We start from the raw sequence: 23345 nt of genomic DNA, 5'->3' as shown, positions 1-23345 counted from the left end.
GGTTAAAGAAAAATATTTTATAATAACCATGACTATAATTATAAAAATTTGAACAGTTCTCACCTCATCATATGATTCACATAGGCTTTGCTACAGCTAGTATTGTATCTGCATAAGCTGCAATGGACATATGCTGGAAAGTGACTTGCAAAATCTTTTATTTCTGAGTAACATTCAATGCATTTATGAACTCCCAAACGATACCTAATAGTAATACAAATGAACCAGATACTGTTAGTGTTAATATATTAAGGGGACATAATATATTTAAAAGGTCTTATTTTAAAGCCTCAACAGCATTGGTTTGACTAGTAAAAAGAGGGTCTTTTTAACAATGTGTTGACTGACTAATGATTTTAAACACCACTTAGTACCTAGCGTAGACAGGTACTTTTTTAAACACCTTTTAAAAATGTTAGCTGGTCATGGTAGAGCCTATATACAAAGTACTGTTTAAATTCATATTAGCTCATACTTCTTAAAAAACACTCAAGAAATTTCCCCCCCTCTAATTACAGTGTCATTCTAATCTTAAAACTTACTCAAAGGTTATCTGCAAAGGACTTTTAAATAAGTTATTTGCCTGCTTTTTGCTTCTCCTCTGAGATGTCTTCCCAACCCATCCACCCTCAAAATACCCCACAAACTTCACAGAAAAATTAAATGAAGAAAGTTAAGTCTGGTCCTCCCTAATTTTGTTGGAGGCCCAGTTGGATGTCCTGAAGCATATTTATTGTGAGGTTTAGTACCTCAATTGAAGAAGCAGGATTGTTAATCTTTAACAAAGGCATTCTGTATCCAAAATGTTATTCATTGAAGTTAAATAGCTATTAAAAAAAGTTTTATACAATCAAACTAAAGATCCTCTCTCTTCTCAATAGCTTAGCTTTCAATCTCTTGACTCTTCTGGAACAATTTCATTACATCTCCAGTCACCAGAGTGCCTTCTAGGACAGACAAGACCTGAATTCCTAATTTTAAAAATAAACAGGAAAAACAAACAAACAAAACCTTAAAAACCCTACAAACAAAATGATTTCTTTGTAACCTCATAAAGAAGCTAAAAGGAACACAAGCACAGCTATATTTCCCTTTGCAAGTCATCTTTAGTAGACTCTACCTGGAGACTCAATATTTCAACAAAACATGATTTTGTACAGTGACCCAGTGAAAAGTCTAAATTTTGTAGGAAATTAGTACTTTTCACATCATCTGTCCTGCTCATCCATTGCCAGGAAGTCTGTTGCTAAAAAAACAACAAATCACATGGGGAAGAATAAAGATAAAAATAATATCAAGATATTGGTATGCAAATATCAAGATACTAGCGTCTTTCTTATGAACCTGCTCTTCCTGCCAAACTCAACCATGTCTCCAATCCCCTGTGTTCCAATAAGCTTTATCTTCATAAACTGATCTTTAACTACTTTTTGTAAGTATGTTCAAAATATACTTTAGAACAGTATTAACTGAAAGATTTTACCTTAGATTATGCAATGCTGTATTGGCAACTTTTTTTTTTTTTTTGCTGCTGCTGCTGCTGCTGCTGCTGCTAGTAAATGTGTTTTGCTTCTTCTGTATAGTTGATGATTTTAATTTTGATTTATTTGTATTAGATTTGTTGTGATTTTTAGTGTTTGTATTTTTAGTTTTGGGAGATAACTGAAATGTGGAGGTGCTTGTGCTAAAAGATGTGGCAGATGTTCCAGATTGAAGAGGTCCAACAGAAGCTCGAATAGTAACCTAGGAACATGAAATAATATGGGCACTTTATTTTTATAACACTGTAAAAATTAATGACACCAATTAGAGAGTTATATTTAAATTTTTGAAACCCCTATTCCTATAACTTAGGCAAAGCTTTCATTTGCCTTGTATATTTTGTTCATATCCTGTTGTATAAAACAAATAAAGCAGTTTACTGTCAGGAAAATTTTGCTTCACATGGAACACAAATATATAGAATCCTATTCAATAAGACATATGTTGAAAAATATGACTTTCAACTGACACAGAACAGAAGCTATACCTCAAATAGTTTACTGATTTTCAGCAAAAAAGGGGGCATCCAATAGGTAACAGCAGAAAATTCTAAAGTAAGCAAGCAGAACGTCTACTCCTTAGTCTTCCCATTAAATCTTAGGGTAATTGAGTGTGTTATCCCAGAAGACTGAAGTCTGACCTGAGGGTTTACTGGGGGGAAAAAAAGTACTTCATAATTTGCAAAGCAACTATCACAATTATGAGTTCTCCTACAGGGACTGAAATGACAGTGTGGTCAAGCTGGTCAGCTTCCAACAGACCAGCTACTTCACAGACCTGCCAAGTCCACAGGTTTTCCTCATAGGACTATGGATCTCAAACCCTCTTAGAAGTCGGTATGAAAAAACCCTAATTTACAGGGAAATCTTGTGCTGATTGGCTACTTGTCACTCATTCTATTTTTTCCTTGAGGAAGGGCAACCAGGTGAGATGATGATCCACATGCTGATGAACAGCAAGGTTCCCTCAGCACATATAGCAAGAAGAGCTCTCTTTATCTCCCTTCAAACATGGGTCTGGAAAACTCTTATAGATCTCTGTGCTCAGGACAGAGTTCTAACTAGGGAGCAGCAACTTTTGCCCCCTTGCTGGCTGCTGCTCTTCCCCAACATGGCCCCATAAATTGAGAAAGGGTCAAATATTCTCAACCACTGATCACACCCTCTCTATAGTCAATACGCTGAAGCCCTCGCTTTTCTCCAAGAAAGTGAGGGGGGAAGAGAAGGGAAAAACAGGACCCTCAGCTCAGGAAAGCAGCAGGACAGACTTCTTCTAAAAAGTGGGAGTGGGGCTATTATCAATTGTGTGTGTTGGGGTGCACAGACATGTGCGGGGAAAGCACAGTCCTGTATAAATTATGAAGATGGGAGGCAGAATTAAATAATCCGCTTTGAGGGATGGTGTAAAATTGATTGCTTTGAGCAGGGAAGATTCCCTCCTTTCCCAACTCCTCAGTATCTCCCACCTAAAATCCAGTATTCTCATCTCCTCCTCTCTAAGTAGGCTCTCTCCATTTCTCCGGCCAGGTAACTTTTTCTTCTTTTCTCTTTTATATGAAGTAAAAACTTACTTTAGTTCCAGGAGGCAATCCCTCTAATTGCTTAGGTTTCCTGAATGTCCGGTGATGCTGAGTCTTGTGATCCATTTTTTCTTTGCATGTCAAAAATTGCAATCTGCACTTAGTACAACGGTATATTCCCTTTTTCTTTTAAAAATGGAAGACAATTTACAGTAAGCAGGAATCTTCTAATGAACTGAAACTGCCATCCTAGCATGTCTCAAGCAATAATGACCTAAATCTTATTTTAACAAGTCACTCTTAATAATCCTAAAACCCATAATACTGTATAACAAACCAGAAAATGAACATGTGTACAGTGCTTTAAAATGCAAAGCAATACATAAACACGATGTATCAGTAGCATCTAGGTTACCAATTCAATGAAATTACAAATAAAAGATAACTATAATCCTGCATCTGGTTCCGCAAGAGTGAGTGTGTGTTTTGTCATTGATTTCAAGAGGATGTCAGTATGACATATCTAAGCAAAGAAATGATACATGTATTCTTTCATAGAATGTGCAGAGGTTTTTTAATAGATTTTTAATATTATTGCTAACACAAGTTACAAAAATAACTCCTCACACATCAATATACTCGGGAAATCTAACAATGGAATCCAATAGTTTACTTAAAAGAATTCAAAAGAAATGGCCCAAAGTTTTATACGATAAATATTTTCTCTTAGTAGTATATTTACCTCCAGTATTTTAAAACATAAGTCTTCTCAATGGTCGCACAATCAATTAAGCTATTTTTATGTGGGAAAATGTACATTAGCATATTACTAAGTTAAGTTTTGCTTTTTTGGTCACATTTCTATATCATGAAGAGACAAAAATTAATAGCTACTTACCTGATGCCTCATATAATGATGCATATATGGTGCTCCAATTTTAATAACTTTGAGGCAAAATGGACAAAGCAAATGTTTTGTGTTTTCATGTACAGTTCTAAAATGGGTTTCTACATCTGAAAAAGCTGATGATCTGTAATTGCACACCTAGAAATAAAAGTGTAATTTAACCTCATGAGATCTTATGTTGACTTCTTTGCTGAAAATTTTCTTAAGGAAAAAAAATAGGTGTTTTAATACTGAATACTCTGAGGTACCTGGCAAACATATGGCATTTCACCTGGCTTATGATTGTCCTTCATATGTTGCAAAAGAACTTGCTCTGTTTCAAAGGATAATTCACAGATTTTACAAATAGCTGAAAAAGAACAGAAAATAATCAAAATGTATTAATTGGAGTTTGGGGGAAGAAATAGAGTATTGTGAGTGTGTAAACTGCTATGTACATATACATACATAAAATGAAATTTACACATACAGAAGTATTAAAGTAATAAAGATGAGACAAACTGCAGATTTATTTTGCTTCTGAAACTTGCTTGAAGAGTCTGCAGTCAGGATTTCCTGGTGTGATGCACTGTCTTTTAAAATACAAGAAATCTGGCAATGGAGAGCCCAATTCTATTAATTTTTGTTGTTGTTTTTAAACCTGGACTGAAACAGTAATCTTTCAAACAACTAATCTGAACAAAAGCTGGTAACTGAACATGGTAACTAAAAGCTGATAAACTGGCTGATCAACTACTCTCTAACCTCAGTACTTATTCTCCCCTTTAAACAAAAACAAAAACAAAAAACAATGGTTTCCTGCATCTTTATTTGCAAGTTACAAATCAGCAAATAGCTAAAATTGTAAGAACACAATGATTAAACACAAAGAGAACAAACTTACTAGATGATTCATAAGGGGTGTGTGTGCTTTCAATGTGGCACTGCAGCTGGAAAGGTGTGGGAAACTGACGATAACAGTGCTGGCAGGTGGTGTGGCTTTCCCAACTTTCACTGCTCTGCTTCTCAAGCTCTAAGTGGTGTTTCATGTGGTTCATAAACCTATTAAAGATAGAGAACAGGTGCATAAGCTAAGTTTAAACAAAAAACATACTTGACAAATTTGACATGAAGTATGTAAAGTGGAAAACACTGTTGAATAGGAGCACTGTTCAAGTGAATTGTAATGAGACTTATGGTTCTTATGATTTCTAAATTGTCAAAAATTTCATAAATGAAAGTTACAAATAAAAAAAACAAACCTTTCAACAGATTAACCGAAAGACATCCTGAGTATTAAATTAAAAACGCACTATCATCTCAAATATACTCTGCAGTATAGGGAATCTATAGTATTATGTCATATTTGCTTATAGTCATGCCAGACTATGTCAGAGGGACAAGGTGGGTGAGGTAATATCTTTTATTGGACCAACTTCTGTTGGTGAGAGAAACATACCTTCAAGCTTACACAGAGCTCTTCTTCAGATCACCTTCAGGTATGGGGGCCTGACAGTGACCTGAAGAAGAGCTCTTTGTCAGCTCGAAAGCATGTGTCTCTCATCAACAGAAGTTGGTGCAATAAAAGATATTACCTCACCCACCTTGTCTCTCTAATATCTTGGTACCAATACAACAACAACACTGCATATAACGATACGTAGGATGCTTCCCAAATTTCAAGAAAGGACAGTCCCTGCTACAAAGAGTTTATAATCTAATGAAGGGAAACGAATAAAACAAAATAAACGATCTTTGCACAAGTCAACTCAATTCACTCCAAGCAGCATAGCAGAAGTGGGTTTTAAGAGTGACTGAAACATGGACAGGGAAGAGGCCCTGCAAAGGAGCACAGGGAGACTGTATCTTATATAAGGGATTCCCTCCCCACAGGCATATTGTAGGAGTCACGTCCCTGAGTATGCTGCCATGAAACCTTGTGGAGTAATAGGGGGGCCATGTGCATGCCCCTCAAAGCCCACATTCCACAAACCAAAAAGTAAAAGTCACTCAACAGAACCATCCCATCCCCCTGAATTCCTTTCTACTTTCAGGAGCTTTATTTAGAGATCAGCTTTAAAGTACAGGGAGGAGGGTTGGCATGTTATTGTTTGTACATACAGTAGAATCTCAGAGTTATGAACACCAGAGTTACAAACTGACCAGTCAATCACACACTTCATTTGGAACCAGAAGTACACGATCAGGCAGCAGCAGACATCCCTCTTTCCCCCCAAAAAAACAAATACAGTACAGTACTGTGTTAAACGTAAACTACTAAAAAAAGGAGGAGAGCAGCATTTTTCTTCTGCATAGTAAAGTTTAAAAGCTGTATTAAGTCAATGTTCAGAGTTAGGAACAATCTGCATTCCTGAGCTGTTCGTAACTCTGAGGTTCTACTGTACCCTCTTTTTCTTCTTTCATGGGCCTACACAAAACTCTACTGTAGGAGACTTGCTACAGAAGGCATACTGAGGAGACAAGCTAGTCACTGGGGGTGAAGTGTGCAAATGATAAAAAAAACTAGGAGAGTGGTAAATAATGACAAGAACAGGTCAGTTCTACAGAGTGAGCTAGATCACTTCATAAGGTGGTCTCACTTGAACAATCTGTGTTTTAATACAGCCAAATGCAAGGTCACATCTATAAACAAAAAAATGTAGGTCACACTTACACATAGGAGGACTGTATTTTGGAATGCCTGTCTCTAAAAAATCATCATGATGCATAACCAATTAAACATGACCTCCCAGTGTGATGTGGTTGTTAAGACCACTAACAAGATCCTTGGATGTATAAGCAGGGGAATATTGAGTAGAAATAGGTAGGTGATATTACTACTGGATAATACTTGCATGAGCCCATTACTGAAATACTGCGTCTAGTTCTGGTCCACACTTGAAAATGGATGTTGACAAGATGGAAAGGGCTCAGAAAAGAGCTACAAGAACGATTCAAGGTCTGGAAAATCTGTATTACAGTAAGAGATTAAAGAAGATCAATCTATGTAGTTTATCCAAGAAAAGGTTAGGAGATGACTTGATTATAGTCTATAACAACATACAAGGGGAGAAGATTTCTACAGTGCTCTTTAATCTAGCAGATAAAGGCATAACAAGATCCCATGGCTGGAAACGTAAGATAGATAAATTCTGATTAGATGGTAAAATGCAAATTACAGCGAGAATTCTTAACCATTGGAAAAGCTTGCCTATGGATGTGGCAGACCCACACGTTTGATGATGGCACCAGCATGGTCTGAAACAGAGATTCCCTTCATTCCAACGGCTCATCCACAAAGTGGTAAGGGGAAATTTCTCAGGCACCAATCCAAAAGATCCTATAGAAGAGTAGCTGCGGTACAACATTAATGTCATCTGACATCATGTCCACCAGAGTCTACAGAAGGTGAAGGTTTCTGGTGCTTTAGCTATGCAACTTCAGGAAATTAGCTGCATTTTTGACCAACTAGAGAGTCAATGTCAAGACAGCACTCTTTCGACCTGTGCAACAGTAATACAAATAACAAGAAGGCTTGATTGTGGTTCAGGCACTATGGTCACATAAATCAATTATTAAAACAGAAAATTTAATAAGGAATAATGAAGGGTTACAGGACAGAGTCAACAAAAGAATATTGGCGACTTCTGACTTTAACATGAATCAAGAGATAATAAGGAGAGTAGCAGTCAGCAACAGAGTGAGTTGACAGTGACAGGATACTTCCTTGACTGATCGGAATGATGACTAGGAAGAGTCTAGAGAGGCCTGAATACTGGTGATTGGAGGGCACAGCTACCAGTACCTCTGAGGACCAAGTAACTTTGAGAGCTAAGGGAATGTTTCATGATAGAAGCACAAGCCCCAAGAAGAGGAATCCATTAGCTAGTGTATCTTTGGGCTGGTCCACACTAACCCCCCACTTCGAACTAAGATACGCAACTTCAGCTACGTGAATAACGTAGCTGAAGTCGAAGTATCTTAGTTCGAACTTACCGCGGGTCCACACGCGGCAGGCAGGCTCCCCCGTCGACTCCGCGTACTCCTCTCGCGGAGCAGGAGTACCGGCGTCGACGGCGAGCACTTCCGGGATCGATCCGGGATCGATTTATCGCATCTAGACAAGACGCGATAAATCGATCCCAGAAGATCGATTGCTTACCACCGGACCCAGAGGTAAGTATAGACGTACCCTTTGTAAGAGACCCAATGTGTTCACTTAAAAGAAAATAATCTATTAAAATATTTTGTCACCAATTAAGTTTATTGGTAAGTCAAATACGGTAAACAACTAAACAAAGTATTAAATATTGTAAACTAACAATATCTTTTTTAAATGAAAATATTCTTATATGTAATACTACTTATAGACTATTTCCAAGATGAGCTAAAAGAGGCTCTTATTTTTATAGTAAAACTATTATGCACAGAAAAAGACAAACAACTTTCTTCAACCCACATCAAATACTGTTTACAGTTTTTAAAGATAAATGAAAGGAAGGAAATGCCATAGCCAACAGCAACTATCAAATCATGAGAGCAAACCCTTTGAAGGTCTGACAGCATACAACATTTTCCAGCTGCTTAAAAGATAAATTACTAGTAGTTTTATTTGTGAGTTAGTTTTTAAGTGTGTGTAATAGCAATTTTAATGCCTGCAATTATAAGAACCTTTTGTTTTATTTAACGATATGAGTTTAATGTTATCACAAGCCTGTTCATTTTAAACTTGCAGACTATGCCCTTTGAAGGCCCAGTCCATTTTTCAGTTTTACATTCTGCTACATCAGCTTCCCTTACAGGCGTCTTATGAAAAAGAACTACGACCTTAACTGCCAAAGCAACTGTGATACAAACTTGCCTACCTATTGAAACAGCTTATGAAAGCTTTTTGTTGCATTTGAAAGTAAAGTTATTCCATCAAAAGAACAGTTTTTATACTGGTTACATCACTACCAATTACTCATCGTGGACCCCTAAAGGGAACTATACTGAAATCTACTGTTAATGTCATCAATCTGGATGGCAAATTGTAAAAAGGTAATGTGTTGCTCTTTCAATTTCCATACTACCACAACCAGACTCATTAAAGCATACAATACTCTTTATCTTGGAAGTATTAAAATTAGCCATTCTAATTTGTACAAAATTTAAGTTCCAAACATACACATGTAGTGAAAAATGAATTAAATTTTACTTTACACTGAAGTAACTTTATAGCATTAATTTTCAAATTAAGTCTTATACATAAAATGCATCTTTACATTCCAGATACAATTGTGACTACATGACTTTTAATTTTGTTTTTGTTACTAATGTGTAGTATCTAGCAGTTACAGAAGTGAATGTTTAGATACCTTATGTTATTTTTAAGAACTTTCAAACAGCTGAAGCACTTAAAAGTTGTATGAGTCTTCTGTTCCTGTTGTACCCGCTGGACATCACCTTCATGCTTTCCATAATAAAAGTCATTAACTAACATGATCAATTTTCCTTTCTCAGATTCAGCAGTCTTACTTCGTGTATTTGAACATTCTGTTTTGGACATTCCCAGAAAGAAGTTATTTACCATATCTGGACAACAATACTGAAAAAGAGACACAAGTCTAAGTTACCAAATTGCACTAAAAATGCTAACCTGGCTATACCTGCATTTCTATTTCCATTACTTTGGGACATGTTCTCACTTTGCTCTTACACCTATGTCTATTCTGGATGGTATCTGCTCTTGTGTTACTGCAAATACAAAAATACATAAGGATAGGATTTAGATAATTAAACACCAAGTATTTTAAAATACCGACAAAGGGTTTTTCCTTTTATGTTAATATGACTACTATAAATCACAAGGCAGAATTACTACCTTGTTTTATATGTTTATTAAAAAATATTCTGAAATGTACAGCACAATTCAAATTTCTCCAATCTTCATTTTATGAATTAGAAAACTATTCTCCCTCCTAACATAAAATTTAAGCTGAGTAAAACAGCTGCTTTGTTAAACAAAATATTTGTACGCATGAGTTTGTTGACAACTATGAAGAAAGCTGTATTTATTTTTTTAAAATTTGACTGTCTCTTAAAAATATCTGTATATATAAAAAAACCAATGTGCTGAATTGATTAGAGCAGATAATTGAAAGTAAAAACATCAAAGTTTTCTTTCCCAACTCCATGAATGAATTTAGAATATGGAAAGTCATCTACCATCCATGGCCTCTGCTTCCCTATCTAAAATAGAGATAATGTTTACATAGCTAACAGAAGTACTGCAAAACTTAATGTTTAGAAAGAACTTTTGAGTTCTTCAGATAGAAGGTGCTATATTGCTGTCCAACAGTAAACAAAACTGGAATGCTTCCGAGGACAACTTTTGCTAAACAACATGCCTTGCTGCGTAGTACTAATTTCTCTGACCCGTTTGTGATAAGCTCATTTCCTGTTGTAGGTGAAATGACAGTCCTTGACATATTTATCCCCCTAGGTTAACTGAAGATGTATTTTATTCATAAAAATGTGCAAGTTAATAAAACCAAACAAACCCACTTTCTTCAATAGTATCTTTCAGCACTAAATTCTCCAAATGAACGTAACTTTTCTCTAACAAAATGATCACGAATGGATCAAAATTGAAAAGGTGCAATTGAGTATCTATACATTTCTGAGAGGAGGAGAGGAAAAGAGTAATTTTCTCTCTTTTGTAAACAGCATCTTTTTTATTTTGCACTGTTCCTGGCCCGTGAAGGGGGTCATATTTTGCCTGTACAAACAGTAATTCGTAGGCATTTAGGGTTCAATTCTTCAAGAGTCTGAACTCCTGTTGCATGAGAGTTGAGGATCATCAACACTATACATGAGGTGCTAAGACCCTCACAGAACTGGGCTACACATGCCTATGAGGTTTTTATTTACATATGACAAAGCAAGTGTGCACCTTTCAAAAGGACCAGGAACAATGAAAAAACAGGTGAAAATTAATCTCATTTTGCTAATTTCTTTTTCATTCTTCTTTGCTCATGGGTGTGAAAAACATTCAGCATCTCAGAGAATTGGGCCCATGATGAAAATATCCAGAGTGCAGAATATCTGTAACTTGTCATAAAAATTTGACCCCTGTTTTACAACTCTGCTTAATCCCAAAATGTTTATAATTACTTTTCACAAATACAAAAAACTTTTACCTTCATGTGATTTTTTAAAGGATCCATAAGATTGAAGTGAATATTGCATTTTGGACAAGCTCGTGGAAAAGGTGCTCCATTTTTAACATTGCTTGATGTAGTATTAGTACCTGTAAAATGTGAAGTGTACATTAGGACTCCAAATTTACAGTCCATCACAAGAGTAATTATGACAAAACGTCTTAGAAGTCCAGAAAAATACATGGTTTAAAATGAAATCTATTACAACTCAGGTGACAGTGGTGGCTGTAATTAAAGATTGAATTCCAACTGCCATTATAATTACCCTTTCATTTTCAAATTCTTTTTGGTGACAACTTGCACACAATATTACTGTATGTCCAAAAATACTCTAAGAGTGGAAGAGATAACAAGAGATAGATGATCTACCAATCTAAGGTCCTTATGCAGCACTACTTATGCAGTGATTTTAAGACAGCATTTAGAATTTTTGTTTTCATTTTGAGAGCATCAATTCTTGGAGGAATGTATATATTTTACACCATGTTCTCAACATCAACAGGACAGGATTTAGTCTGACCACTTCTGGAAAGGAGTTACATGACTTGGCTATTAGTGATGAGAGTACTGTTCTCTCTGCCAGGTAGTTGGAACCTAAGCCTATTCAGCTGCATCATTCGTGCTGATCTAAGATGTCTTTGAGGTTCATGGAGAATAAATAGGTATCTCAGGCACCTACACCCACATTCATGAGAGAATAGTGTTTTCTCTTATTAACATAAAAATTGTTTGCCACCTGCTAATCAGTTTGTATTTAAATGTTGGAATAGCTCATCTTTAGTGAATATTGCTTATATCTGGGCTTAAGCTCTCTTGGAGCTGCCAAAATCAGAGCCAGCTGCCTCTGTAGATGAAGTTCTCTCTTTGGCATACAGTCCTATCTAGGTAAGCAGTTTAGACAAAAGGAGGAATAAACACAGGAGGGCTGTTTTTTTTTTTTTAAAGAATACATATGAACTATTTGAGGTCAACTGTAATCTACCAGACTATGACCAAAGGTCACAACACACCACCTTATAAGAAAAACCAGGCAACATTATTCATTTTTGGCCCGGGGGGGGGGGGGGAGAGGAGGCAAAAAATTAAGAATTGGGTCAACTGAAACATTTCATAAACTCACGTAGGTTTTGCCAAATTGTTTTAATGAATATGCTAATCTACCTCTTTATATAAGAAGAGAACATATTTTAAGGCATATGCACAAGGGGCAGGCAGAGCTGTTGAGTTAACTCTGCCTTAACTTCTTAGTGTTGATCGTTCAACTTTAACATTGCATTAGTGCTAGCTTTTTCCATGGAACAGATACATGGATTTAACAGCTAGACCATTTAATCTACCCTACCTTTTGAAGAAACATTTTGTGATGATGTTACTGTTGGAGATTTAACTGAAGGTGATACAGTTGAATTGCTTCCAGCACCAACCTCATTAGGCTTGGCCTTTTTTGGAGTAACACTGTTGGCTTCAGAAGTAGCTGGACGCTTAGACACAAAACCACTCTCATTCAGACCTATAGCAGTTTAAATTAAAGAACCTCAGTTTTTTCATAGTATATTACCAATCTCTTACTGATGATTACTTTTTAAATGGACAAACAAGTCTAAACAAATAATAGTTATTAAAATGTCCTCTACCCAATAAGCCATTTATAAATTAGGAAAATTATGTTTGGTTGAGTCAGCCATCAATACTTTGAAGTCAATGTGATGTGAATGAGTAAGAAAATAGACTGCAGCCCCCTCATTTAAGACACCTCATATATTTGTTGCAGCCTACCTAAAGAGCCTGGTCTTTCTGATCCCTCTTCATCTAGCACAGGCCTAATTTGCGTGCCTAACCACAGATGGCTATAGCATTAGTCACTGCAATGAATACCATTTGGAAGTGCCTTTTCAGTCTTCTCTTCAACAGAATCTCTCTCTTTTACTTAGCATTCAGTTTTAGTTTATGTATTTGATGTTTCACTCCATATTCTTTATGAAAATATGTTTATGATATGAATATGATATAACTGAGATATACTTTATGCAAGATGGCTCATGTAAGATATCACTGGAAAGGTTATGATTTACTGAATGTGATTATCCAATTTGTATGCTTGTATCATTTCTGTATCTGAAGTTAGGAATATGTACCTGTATTTCAAATGTGTTACTTTGGGTGTCACCCCCAAGTAGTCCTTCAGGTACAACAATGGAAAAGCCAGGCAGGGCTAATGGCCCATTAGCAATGACAATGGACTGTGAAAGAGCTTAGTCTTCCTGTGGACGCTCCAGACAGCCTATGAGTAATGGCTGCCACAGCTCTGCAGAGACATGGGTCTGAGTCACCTGGTACTGGACCCACCCCTTGGAAAGCCAGTGTTCTGCCACTGGGAGACAAAGGGTTCCTGCCATACACAACAGCTATAGAAGGCAGGGGAATGACATCATTATGGTTCTCCTCTGCCTCCACACCCTAAGAGACACTGAAAAACACCCGAAAGCAAGAACTGAACTGTGGGGAGAAGGGCTGAGCCCAAGCTGGAAGGGCGTCTAGCTTGTGAGTAATAATACCTGAGGTCTCAAGCTGGAGACCAGTGCAGATGCCTTTCAAGACTTTCTGTAATCTGCCTGCAACAGTATCTAGGATGAGAAATTACTATTTGTAACCAATTTCTTTAGTGAAACAAGCTCAGTTTTCAGAGTAGCAGCCGTGTTAGTCTGCATCCGCAAAAAGAACAGGAGTACTTGTGGCACCTTAGAAACTAACAAATAAATTTGTTAGTCTCTAAGGTGCCACAAGCTCAGTTTGCGTGTTTTGTTTTATTTGCTTAGTAATCTGCTTTGTTCTGTTTGCTACCCCTTTAACCACTTAAAATTCATCTTTTATAGCTAATAAACTTATTTCTTGGTTATAATATAACCCCATTTGTGCAATTCATAAGGGGGGGGGGAAGATGAGAGGCTGTGCATACCTTTCTCCACATTGAGGGAGGAGGCAGATTTCATAATATACCTTTGGGTCTGCACCCCAAGGGAGGTGGACACCTGAGTGCTGGGCAGGTCCCTTAAGCTGACGCTTCCCAGAGCTATTCTCAGTATCTGTGTCATTCTGCAGTTGGGTGTGGCGCTGCCTGCATGTGTGCTGGAGGAGGCTTAATAGCCTGGCTCAGCAAGACAGGTAAAAGGGTGCCCTGGCTGGCAGAACAGGCGGCCTCAGTGATATCCCAGCACATCGGGTGGCACCTTAAGGGGTACAACCCATCACAATGTATGTTACTTACTTCTGTCAAAATGTCTGAGATTTCAGTTTGTATGCAAGATCTTATATAAAATGAAAGTTGCGCTATAGATAATTCCCAACTATCCAGAAAATGGTAATTCTCATTTGCCATTTGAAGGAAAAAGAACTGAAATAGCTTCCAAAAGGTTGGAGGGGAATTAGAAGCAACAGTTTGCTAGTTCCCTATAAAAATGCAAAATATTAAAAGCAACTTTCAAATACATGTATATCAATGGCCCGATTAGGTCCATTAGAAAAGCTGTGTGCCTTTTTTCCAGTGCCAAGTTGCCCTAAAGCCAGCATGTCTAGCACTGGATGATTTCCCCTGCATAGGAGAATCATCCAATATCACCCACTCAATGTAGTGGTGAAACCAGGTAACCGAAGGCATGTCGGGGGAATCCCTACATGCCAGTAGTGTGTTCCTGGCTGCCAGGACAGTTCCTGAGGACCACTGGGAACTACAATAAATTAGACACCAGCTTTCAGACTTCTATAGTCTATACTGGGGACTGGACCAACAACAGCACCACTCCTGAAGTGGGCATGCAGGGTGAGAACAGAAAATAGGTCCTGTGCACTCCCTTCTCCACTCTCCAGCTGCATTCAGCACTTCTTGGGTGGAACTGAGAATAATCTGTCCTTATCTTTCCTTACAAACAACAGAAGGATAGCTGATCTCTTGGAGAATTGTTAAAGAGCTCACTTTTTCACAAAAAATGAAAACTAGGACTTAACGTGGCGACACCCACCTACATTGCAATTGTGACTCACATTCATTACCACTTGTACAAGAAACCCTTTGTTGTAATAACTAGTTTTGTTACAGCTATTGTGAATGTTGCGTGGATGTCAGTACAAAAATTGTATGTAGTATTGTTGTAGCCGTGTCAGCCCCAGAATATTATAGAGACATTGTGGGTGAGAGAATATCTTTTATTGGACCAACTTCTGTTTGTGAGGAAGAGAAGCTTTTGAGCTTACACAGAGCTCTTCTTCAGCTCTATAAGCCTGAAAAATTGTCTTCTTCACCAACAGAAGTTGGACCAATAAAAGATATTACCTCAGCCACCTTGTCTCTCCAATACAAAGATCCTAATGCCTATTGAAACTGCCTTCATTATGCCCCATAATGAGAATGTACTTAACTTTTAGCTCAGACTTTTATACTTCACCAACTTAAAAAGCTGTTTTGCAGTCATACTTTCTAATGATTCAAACCCAGTCATTTTCTGAAGTGGACATGTTAAACATTTCCCATTCAGTTTATGCAACTTTTGCCCAAGGTAATTAAAAATTGCTAAATCAGATCTGGGCTACTCACTGGGTATTATCTTTCTTTAGTGCTTTTGTTTACTTATACATGCACTGCTAAGTGTGTGAGCTTCTTGCTGGGGCTTGTGTGTGTTGCTTAGCAATGGCTGTTGTAGAGCTGGTACCAAATTTCTATTCTTCTGTTCCACTGAATTTACTTGTGCAATGGGCCTGTGAACAACAATAGATGCTGTAGATGTGACTATTAGATGTATTTGTATAATTGACTATTTAGGTTGAACCGACTTAGTGGAACCGCCTATAAAATACCATTTTTTTCAAAGTCGTGTGTCAGAAGAAAATCAAGTTTCAATATAATTTGTAATATTTCCTATCAATAAGGAATTATAAAAAAACCTTCTGATGTGTTCCAAGAAAAGTATACACCATTAAGAATTCTGTTCCATATTTACAATGGTGCACATTCTCACACAGTTTCATGCAACTCCAATTATGTTACTAGGAGTAACACAAACAGCAGGAGAGTACATATGCTCAAATTAGCGTAGGATTGTTTTCTGTGGTTCTACATTAGAAGAGTCAAGTTAATTCTATTAAGTTGTCTCTTTTAGAATAGCCATCCTAAGAGTAGGAGAATTTGTTTACAATAGTAGATAAGAACAGAATTCAAATGCACATTGAAGAACAGCTGCAGTTATACTGTGAAAAATGCTATTTTAAACAAAGAAATTCCAAACACTGTGTAATAATCAGTAAAACTGGTTGCCAATCTGAAAACTAGTCAATTTTATAGAACTATCACCAATTTACATGGTCTCAACCTTGCAAACACTGACGCACATGCTTAACTTTTATTTCAATGAGACTACTCATAGTAGTAAAGTTAAGCACATTCATAAGAGATTGCAGGATGGGCCCAATTGCCCAGCTTTAGGAGACCACTTAAGCACATAAGTCCCACTGAATTCTGAGCTCAAAGTTAAGCATGTGCTCGAGTGCTTTTCTGAATTGGAGAATAAATTAGTTAGAGGTAGTTACTAAGAGGCTTGTGAAATCTGAATTATCAATAGTCACCTGAGCAGGACAGTTACTCACTGTTTGATAATAAATACATATATTGGTGCAACACCTCTCACCCATAGCCCAATCCTCCCCTCAGACCAATTTACACTGGTAAAATTCGAATGACTACAATGAGTTGCAATTTACACCAGCATGAAAGAAGACTTAGGCCTACAGTTTTTATTTTGGGCTACAGATTTTTAACTTTAAAAAATAACACTTCAGAAAGAATCACACCACCTGACAGGTGTTGAATAAAGCGTTGAATTTAACAGGTATGATTAAGTATTTACTTTTGGCTATACCAAGATTTTCTATTTTAGCCAAAATATTAATTTTCAGCATTTGTTACTATGACCAATTCTAACTTGAGTATCCCAGTATTCAATCCTGTAAATAATACATGCAATACTAGATTTTAAAAAAAAGTTCAAAGTGCTCTTATTCCATTTAACAAGTGGAAAGTATTTACTCCTTTTCTCCCACACACATAATAGTTTAAAACAATCAGTACACAAAATTATTTTAAGCTTGTTCTGGGTCTTGAACAATTTACAATCAGTAACTGATTTTTGTTTAATTATCTAAGATTATTTCTGATAAAGGTGAATGTTAATAATTCTTATCAATTAACATGAAAACTCTTGATATTTCTAAATAATCAAGTTCGCAGTGTACTTGATTTTAACTGTGTTTTCTGAAAACATGTGAGTCAGAATTTTTCTAGAATTCTTGGCAAACAGGTAGGCTTGAATGCTAAAGACTTCCTGCTGCCTTTCCCTCACTTGCATTAAAGGTTTTGGTCTTATGGAGCTCACATGCGATATGAAACTGACCACCTATTTGTTTTGGCTCTCAGGTCCTTACTACTGCACACATGGTTCTCAATTTAGTCAACCCAGCTCAGTCCTACTTTTGCTTACTAACTCAGTAAGTATTCCTCTCAGCCTATCAATTTCCTTTGCCTGTTCCTTAATTTTCTCCAGCAGGCTTTTCTTGCTACATTTTATTTCACTCTATTACACTCTCCCTCTGTTTCTAAAAGGGGCAAAAAGCAGTTTTGTTCTCAATAATTTAAATAAGCAATGTTAAATTCTTTTTCTAATCTCTAAATCCAACACAGACCACACACCTACTTACCTACCTCGCATGAACTGCATGACACCTCAATTCACAGTCATTTAAGGGCTCAGTCCTTGAAGGTGCGGTGCACTCTGGCTCCAATCCAGCAAAGCACATAAGCATGGGCGTAACTTTTCAGTTTCCCACTGACGTCAACGAAACTGCTCAAGTGCTTAAAGTTAAGCACCTGCTTAAGAGCTTTGCTGGATAAGACTAGAATGCTGAACACTTGATAAAGTAGATAAGTGCTTGATCTTGCCAAGAGCTACTTGCCCCACCTTCTCCCCAGCTAGAATAAGTCGCAGAACAAGGGTGAGGTAGGAATGGAGGAGACTATACCAATAAGTGTGTGTGGATAACTACTGGAAAAAATACACCCTTCACTCATTTGGGAGCAGATGGAGGATGGGAGAGAGTGCCCCATTTAGAGTGTTATGAAACCACCACCTCCCCCACAAGAATTGGTTAGATTTTCATCTTACTCATTCTACTTCACATAGCATTTCTGTTTTAGTCTCCTCTTATAGAAGGATCAGAAAAATTGTCAATTATATTTCATTATAGATTGAATTACAGGCTGACCAACAATTAAGTTTGTCATTCAATTACCACAAAAATGCAATTCTTCATAACTGACACTTGAAGTTTAAATTTACAGCATATACTTATTTATTCTAAAATGTAATTTAACTTTAGATGTTCTAATTAGTATTTCAAATAAATACAATTTTCTTCAGCCAGATAAAACAGTTTCTGCAACTAAAAATAAATAATTAAAAAAAAAATACTTCAGAGGCTCATGACAAGCATTCTTTCCCCTCCCCAGTTTCCCAGAACAGATCCCTTTGATCTGTCTACTCCAATTGCTATATATAGCAATCAGGAAACAAAGAATGACATCTAGGGAATCCACTGAGCAGACTCAGGAAGTTGTTCCATGGGCTCTCACTGGCTGACTGACAGACACTTTTATTGATGTCATCCAGAGAGAGCTGCATATGCTGCAAATGAACCTTTGCCTGCCAAAAAAGTCGTTTCAGTGAGTCTGGCAGTAATTTTTTAATATAGACAGACAAAAATCACACGCATATATTGATTGGGGTCATCATGTAACATGTGTGAGTTCACAAGAGCAAGACTTTATTGGAAAGTATATTTTAAGTGCAATGCTCCAAATCTTCCTTCGTAACATGGACACCAATACTGTTATTTTACAAACACTAATAAACTATCTTATGTTCTGAAACCTCTATTAAAATTATAACCCAAACACTCTATACTTTTACTCTTTAAAAAAAAAAAGCTTTTACTAACATACACTCACCTGTCATAGTCACTACTGATCCACTCTGGTAGTGAGGAACTCCTGACTTCTGTCTCAAGCCGAACAGTATGCCCGAAGTATTATTTGGTACAGCTTGTGGAGAACTCGCAATATAACCCTGATAAGCCATTTTCAAAAGGAGGGGGGAGGGAAAAATTGGGACTTAATCTTTATAAAGCATTTTGAAATTTGCATAAAAAAAATCAATATACAAATGCAACTTACAGTATCATATGCTTGTTTTTTGTAACTACAATTGGATTCAGATAATTTAAACACTTATTCTGTAAATACTGAAGTTATAATTACCATCTGTCAAAATAATAATATAAATTCTGTTAAAACAATTAAAACCTGACCTGGTTCATCTGTGGTTGATTTATCCAGTGTAAGTGTGCATGTGTACGTTCTGTACATTTTAGAGAAAGTATGCATACTACTGATTTATTTATCTGAATAAAAACAGAGTTTTCTAGCTGATTTATCCTAAATCTGCTAGTGTTTCTAATTAAGAGGATTTTTTTCTCTAAGCATTTGCCCACTTTCTTCCTTTCAATTTAAATTTAGAGACTTTACACATTATTTCCACAGCTAGCTAACTGCATTTTAAAGGACACAAATCAGAACCCAATGTAAACTCATAGTAAATAGAAACTTCTTAATACAAACAGAGCAAGATCAGTTATTCTGGGTTTTTTTAAGTGCCACCTGTTCAAGCACCAATTCAAGCCAAGATTCAGAAGCCATAATCAGTACTTAGGTTAGGCAATTCTTTTGTGATCATAAAAGAAGGATCAATATATCATTAATATTTTTATAGTGAGCTATGCAGTAGTGAAGTCAGTTTAGAGCATTCCAGAAAAGAACTAATTGTTGATAATTAATGAAAACCATGAAAATTTCCAGGTGAAGACAACTCACGACACACATAATTTTAGGGTCTTCTTGCAGTTTTTATCCTATTTTCCAGAGCTGAAGTTCTCATTTAAAGTATATGCCCTCCTAGTACCAATTATAACCTTCAATATAGAAACCAATAAATATACTGTGTTTGTGGCTGCATATTCAACAACATAAAAACCTACACACCTTAATTCATCCCAGTGGGTTATTTCTGAAGCCAACAACACCCACTGAAATTCTAAATGTCTTCTAAGTTATATACCAGAAGCATTCACAAAGTAAACTTGTCTTAAAATGTTCACATGGTACTTGCCATGTTATAAGTGCCAATTCATTCAAATGGCCACTCCACACAAAAACTTTATATAGAATATATGCAATTTCCAGAAGCAGCATAATGAATTAAGAACAACCAGATGATAGAGCTGGGTTCATTTTTAGTTTTAACTTAACAACAATGTAAAAAAAATAGGACAAAACCCAAATCCAAGCCTGTCCTCAACTCTTCCCTATCAAGAATTGACTTATTTTATTTCCCTTTCTCAGCATACCAGTTTCATGCAGATACCTAGATGTATTTTTCCCCTAGCACAGAGAGTATTTTTTAAAAAGATTGTTCCTTTAAAAAGAAAAGAAGCCAAAGGCTCAAAGAGCAGAGTCCACAACCTACTTAGCACTGGATTAAAACTGTGGGAGAATACAAGGCAAAATCAAAGCCTGGGTAAGGAGGCTTGACACAACAAGAAGATCATCTGGAAAAGGCACATGACTTGGGTCCCATGTCTCTCCTCTAGTGACTTGTGCCAGCAGATTTGAAGTATGTTGAAGATATCCACAAATGGTGCTCTTAGACCTGGGTACTAACTACAAATTCTTAGCAAACTGATTTCTCTCCTCTGATGATTTTTCCTTTACTGTGAATAAATGTGTCCTTTTCACCCCTTCCTCCCAACTTGCATGATGAAACTGAAAACTTGACAATGATAACTCCGTTTTCCAAGTGACTTTCATAGGGTAGACCAGATTTTGATATCAAGATCTCATGAAACACGTCCCATTCACAGTTGTACCTTTCCATTCACAAGACAACCCTTTAGCATCTATAGCAATTGTTATATTTTTTACTACCAATTTGTACCACTACACTGATTAAGCCTGCTGAAAGCAAGTCTAATTAATAGTGCTAAAAACAAATATGGCTTGGCTAGTTGAGGCCCCCATCAGTGCCAAGACAGATTTCAACAGAATGAGAGCACACATCTGTGGGAATCTTTTTTTGTAAATTCCTTCAATGCAGACCCTGAATAACGCAAAGGAAAAAAACCCCTCAAGTCTTCCTTTCCTCAAATGAACTCATCCAACCTTACCAAATTGAGACTGATCTTTAACAGCAGCTCTGAAAAAATGAGTTATCCTTTTGGTTATGTTAAAAATATTACTAATGATTTGGGATTAGTTTTCAGAGTTCTTTGACCTGTTCATTATCAAGCTTCAAGGAGGTGTGGAGGACTGTGCATACTGTCTACACTTGAAAAATGATGGGCCAGATCATCAGCTGATACAATAGCTCCATTGAAGTCCTTTATGTCTTAATACAAATCAATCATCTGCGTATGGTACCATGGCTCTATAGCCACACTTCCAAAATGTTTTTGCAGCGATCACCATTATTTTGGAGAGAATTCAAGATGCTTTTGTTGGGATGAGTGGTAGCACATGTACATTTCCCAGCACACAATTAAGTTATCTGGCCAGGGAGAATGTAGAAAGAGGTGAGATGGATATTCATAGAGACCATGATATCCTCTGAACTGTATGGTAGAATGACAACCCATGAAAATTCCATTTTCAAGTACTCTTTTTGAACAAACTGATTCAGTCATTTCATATGCAAAATGAATCAATATCTTCCAATGCCTTAGAAGTCACAATCTCTATTGGGTAGATATCTCAAAGCATGCTTTAAACACCAGTTTTATGACCTCAGCGAAAGGTCAAGTGCAAGGTTGATATGAGTTCCTGCATCTGCAAATGCAAAGAACAACAACCACCAGAGTTGAATACACGTTGGTGTTTACACTTATAATCTGCGATTGTCATCTTGAGAACCTGATTTCAGCTAGGATCCCTGCCCACAACTTCTTAAAGTAAGACAATCTCTACCCAGTGAAGAAACAGGACACACTGATACAAATTAGTCAGAATATGCCTCTGCCCCTTATCACTGAGCCTGTTCTCTGACTTGCCCAAGAACTGAAAGGCCTTACTGGAACCAAACCTCCATCTCAAAACTTGACCATTGAGACAGGAAGTCTCCCAAAACTAGTGTGCTATGGTTGGCATGTCTTTGAAGGAGATTATCCTTCTGGGATGTATTAACAGGTGTGTTGTGAGCAAGACAAGAGAAGTCATTCTTCCGCTCTACTCTGCGCTGGTTAGGCCTCAGCTGGAGTATTGTGTCCAGTTCTGGGCACCGCATTTCAAGAAAGATGTGGAGAAATTGGAGAGGGTCCAGAGAAGAGCAACAAGAATGATTAAAGGTCTTGAGAACATGACCTATGAAGGAAGGCTGAAGGAATTGGGTTTGTTTAGTTTGGAAAAGAGAAGACTGAAAGGGGACATGATAGCAGTTTTCAGGTATCTAAAAGGGTGTCCTAAGGAGGAGGGAGAAAACTTGTTCACCTTAGCCTCTAAGGATAGAACAAGAAGCAATGGGCTTAAACTGCAGCAAGGGAGGTTTAGGTTGGACATTAGGAAAAAGTTCCTGTCAGGGTGATTAAACACTGGAATAAATTGCCTAGGGAGGTTGTGGAATCTCCATCTCTGGAGATATTTAAGAGTAGGTTAGATAAATGTCTATCAGGGATAGTCTAGACAGTATTTGGTCCTGCCATGAGGGCAGGGACTGGACTCGATGACCTCTCAAGGTCCCTTCCAGTCCTAGAATCTATGAATCCTCCTAATAATGCTTCGGAGTTTGATCCAGTATAGCCATAAATCCTTATCTCTGAAAGAGTTGGGACTACTGTTGTTAAGTAATTAGCTTTAGCCAATCCATTTTATCAGATGTGCCCAAAAGGGGGTCTTGCATTGAAAGCAATGTAATTGACAAATTGCTGAGAACTGAAAATTTTGAGTCTGGATTCTTCCCATAATGAATCTGCAAGGAATTTAACTACCCAACACAAACAGAACACTTTAATTGGTATCCTTGTCTAAAAGAAGAATTTATCCTAGATGGCTAAG

At 37.0% G+C, this 23345-nt stretch overlaps 1 protein-coding gene across 1 annotated transcript in view; it reads right to left on the bottom strand.

The window, feature by feature from the left end:
* The window catches only part of ZNF280D (zinc finger protein 280D), a 78881-nt gene that overhangs the window by 22921 nt on the left and 32615 nt on the right, over positions 1–23345 (bottom strand). The window contains exons 6-15 of the mRNA XM_065412709.1: positions 19197–19314; positions 12492–12659; positions 11129–11238; positions 9305–9534; positions 4852–5009; positions 4217–4317; positions 3960–4106; positions 3113–3247; positions 1484–1743; positions 64–204 (exon numbers count right to left, since the gene is read on the bottom strand). Of these exons, the coding sequence (XP_065268781.1) occupies positions 64–204; positions 1484–1743; positions 3113–3247; positions 3960–4106; positions 4217–4317; positions 4852–5009; positions 9305–9534; positions 11129–11238; positions 12492–12659; positions 19197–19314 (1568 nt within the window). The remainder of the gene's footprint in view (positions 1–63; positions 205–1483; positions 1744–3112; positions 3248–3959; positions 4107–4216; positions 4318–4851; positions 5010–9304; positions 9535–11128; positions 11239–12491; positions 12660–19196; positions 19315–23345) is intronic.

Source organism: Emys orbicularis, chromosome 10 (genome assembly GCF_028017835.1).
Source record: "Emys orbicularis isolate rEmyOrb1 chromosome 10, rEmyOrb1.hap1, whole genome shotgun sequence".
NCBI classification, from domain to species: domain Eukaryota; kingdom Metazoa; phylum Chordata; order Testudines; family Emydidae; genus Emys; species Emys orbicularis.
The sequence above is the reverse complement of the archived record's forward strand: the minus strand, read 5'-3'. Positions and strand labels throughout refer to the sequence as shown.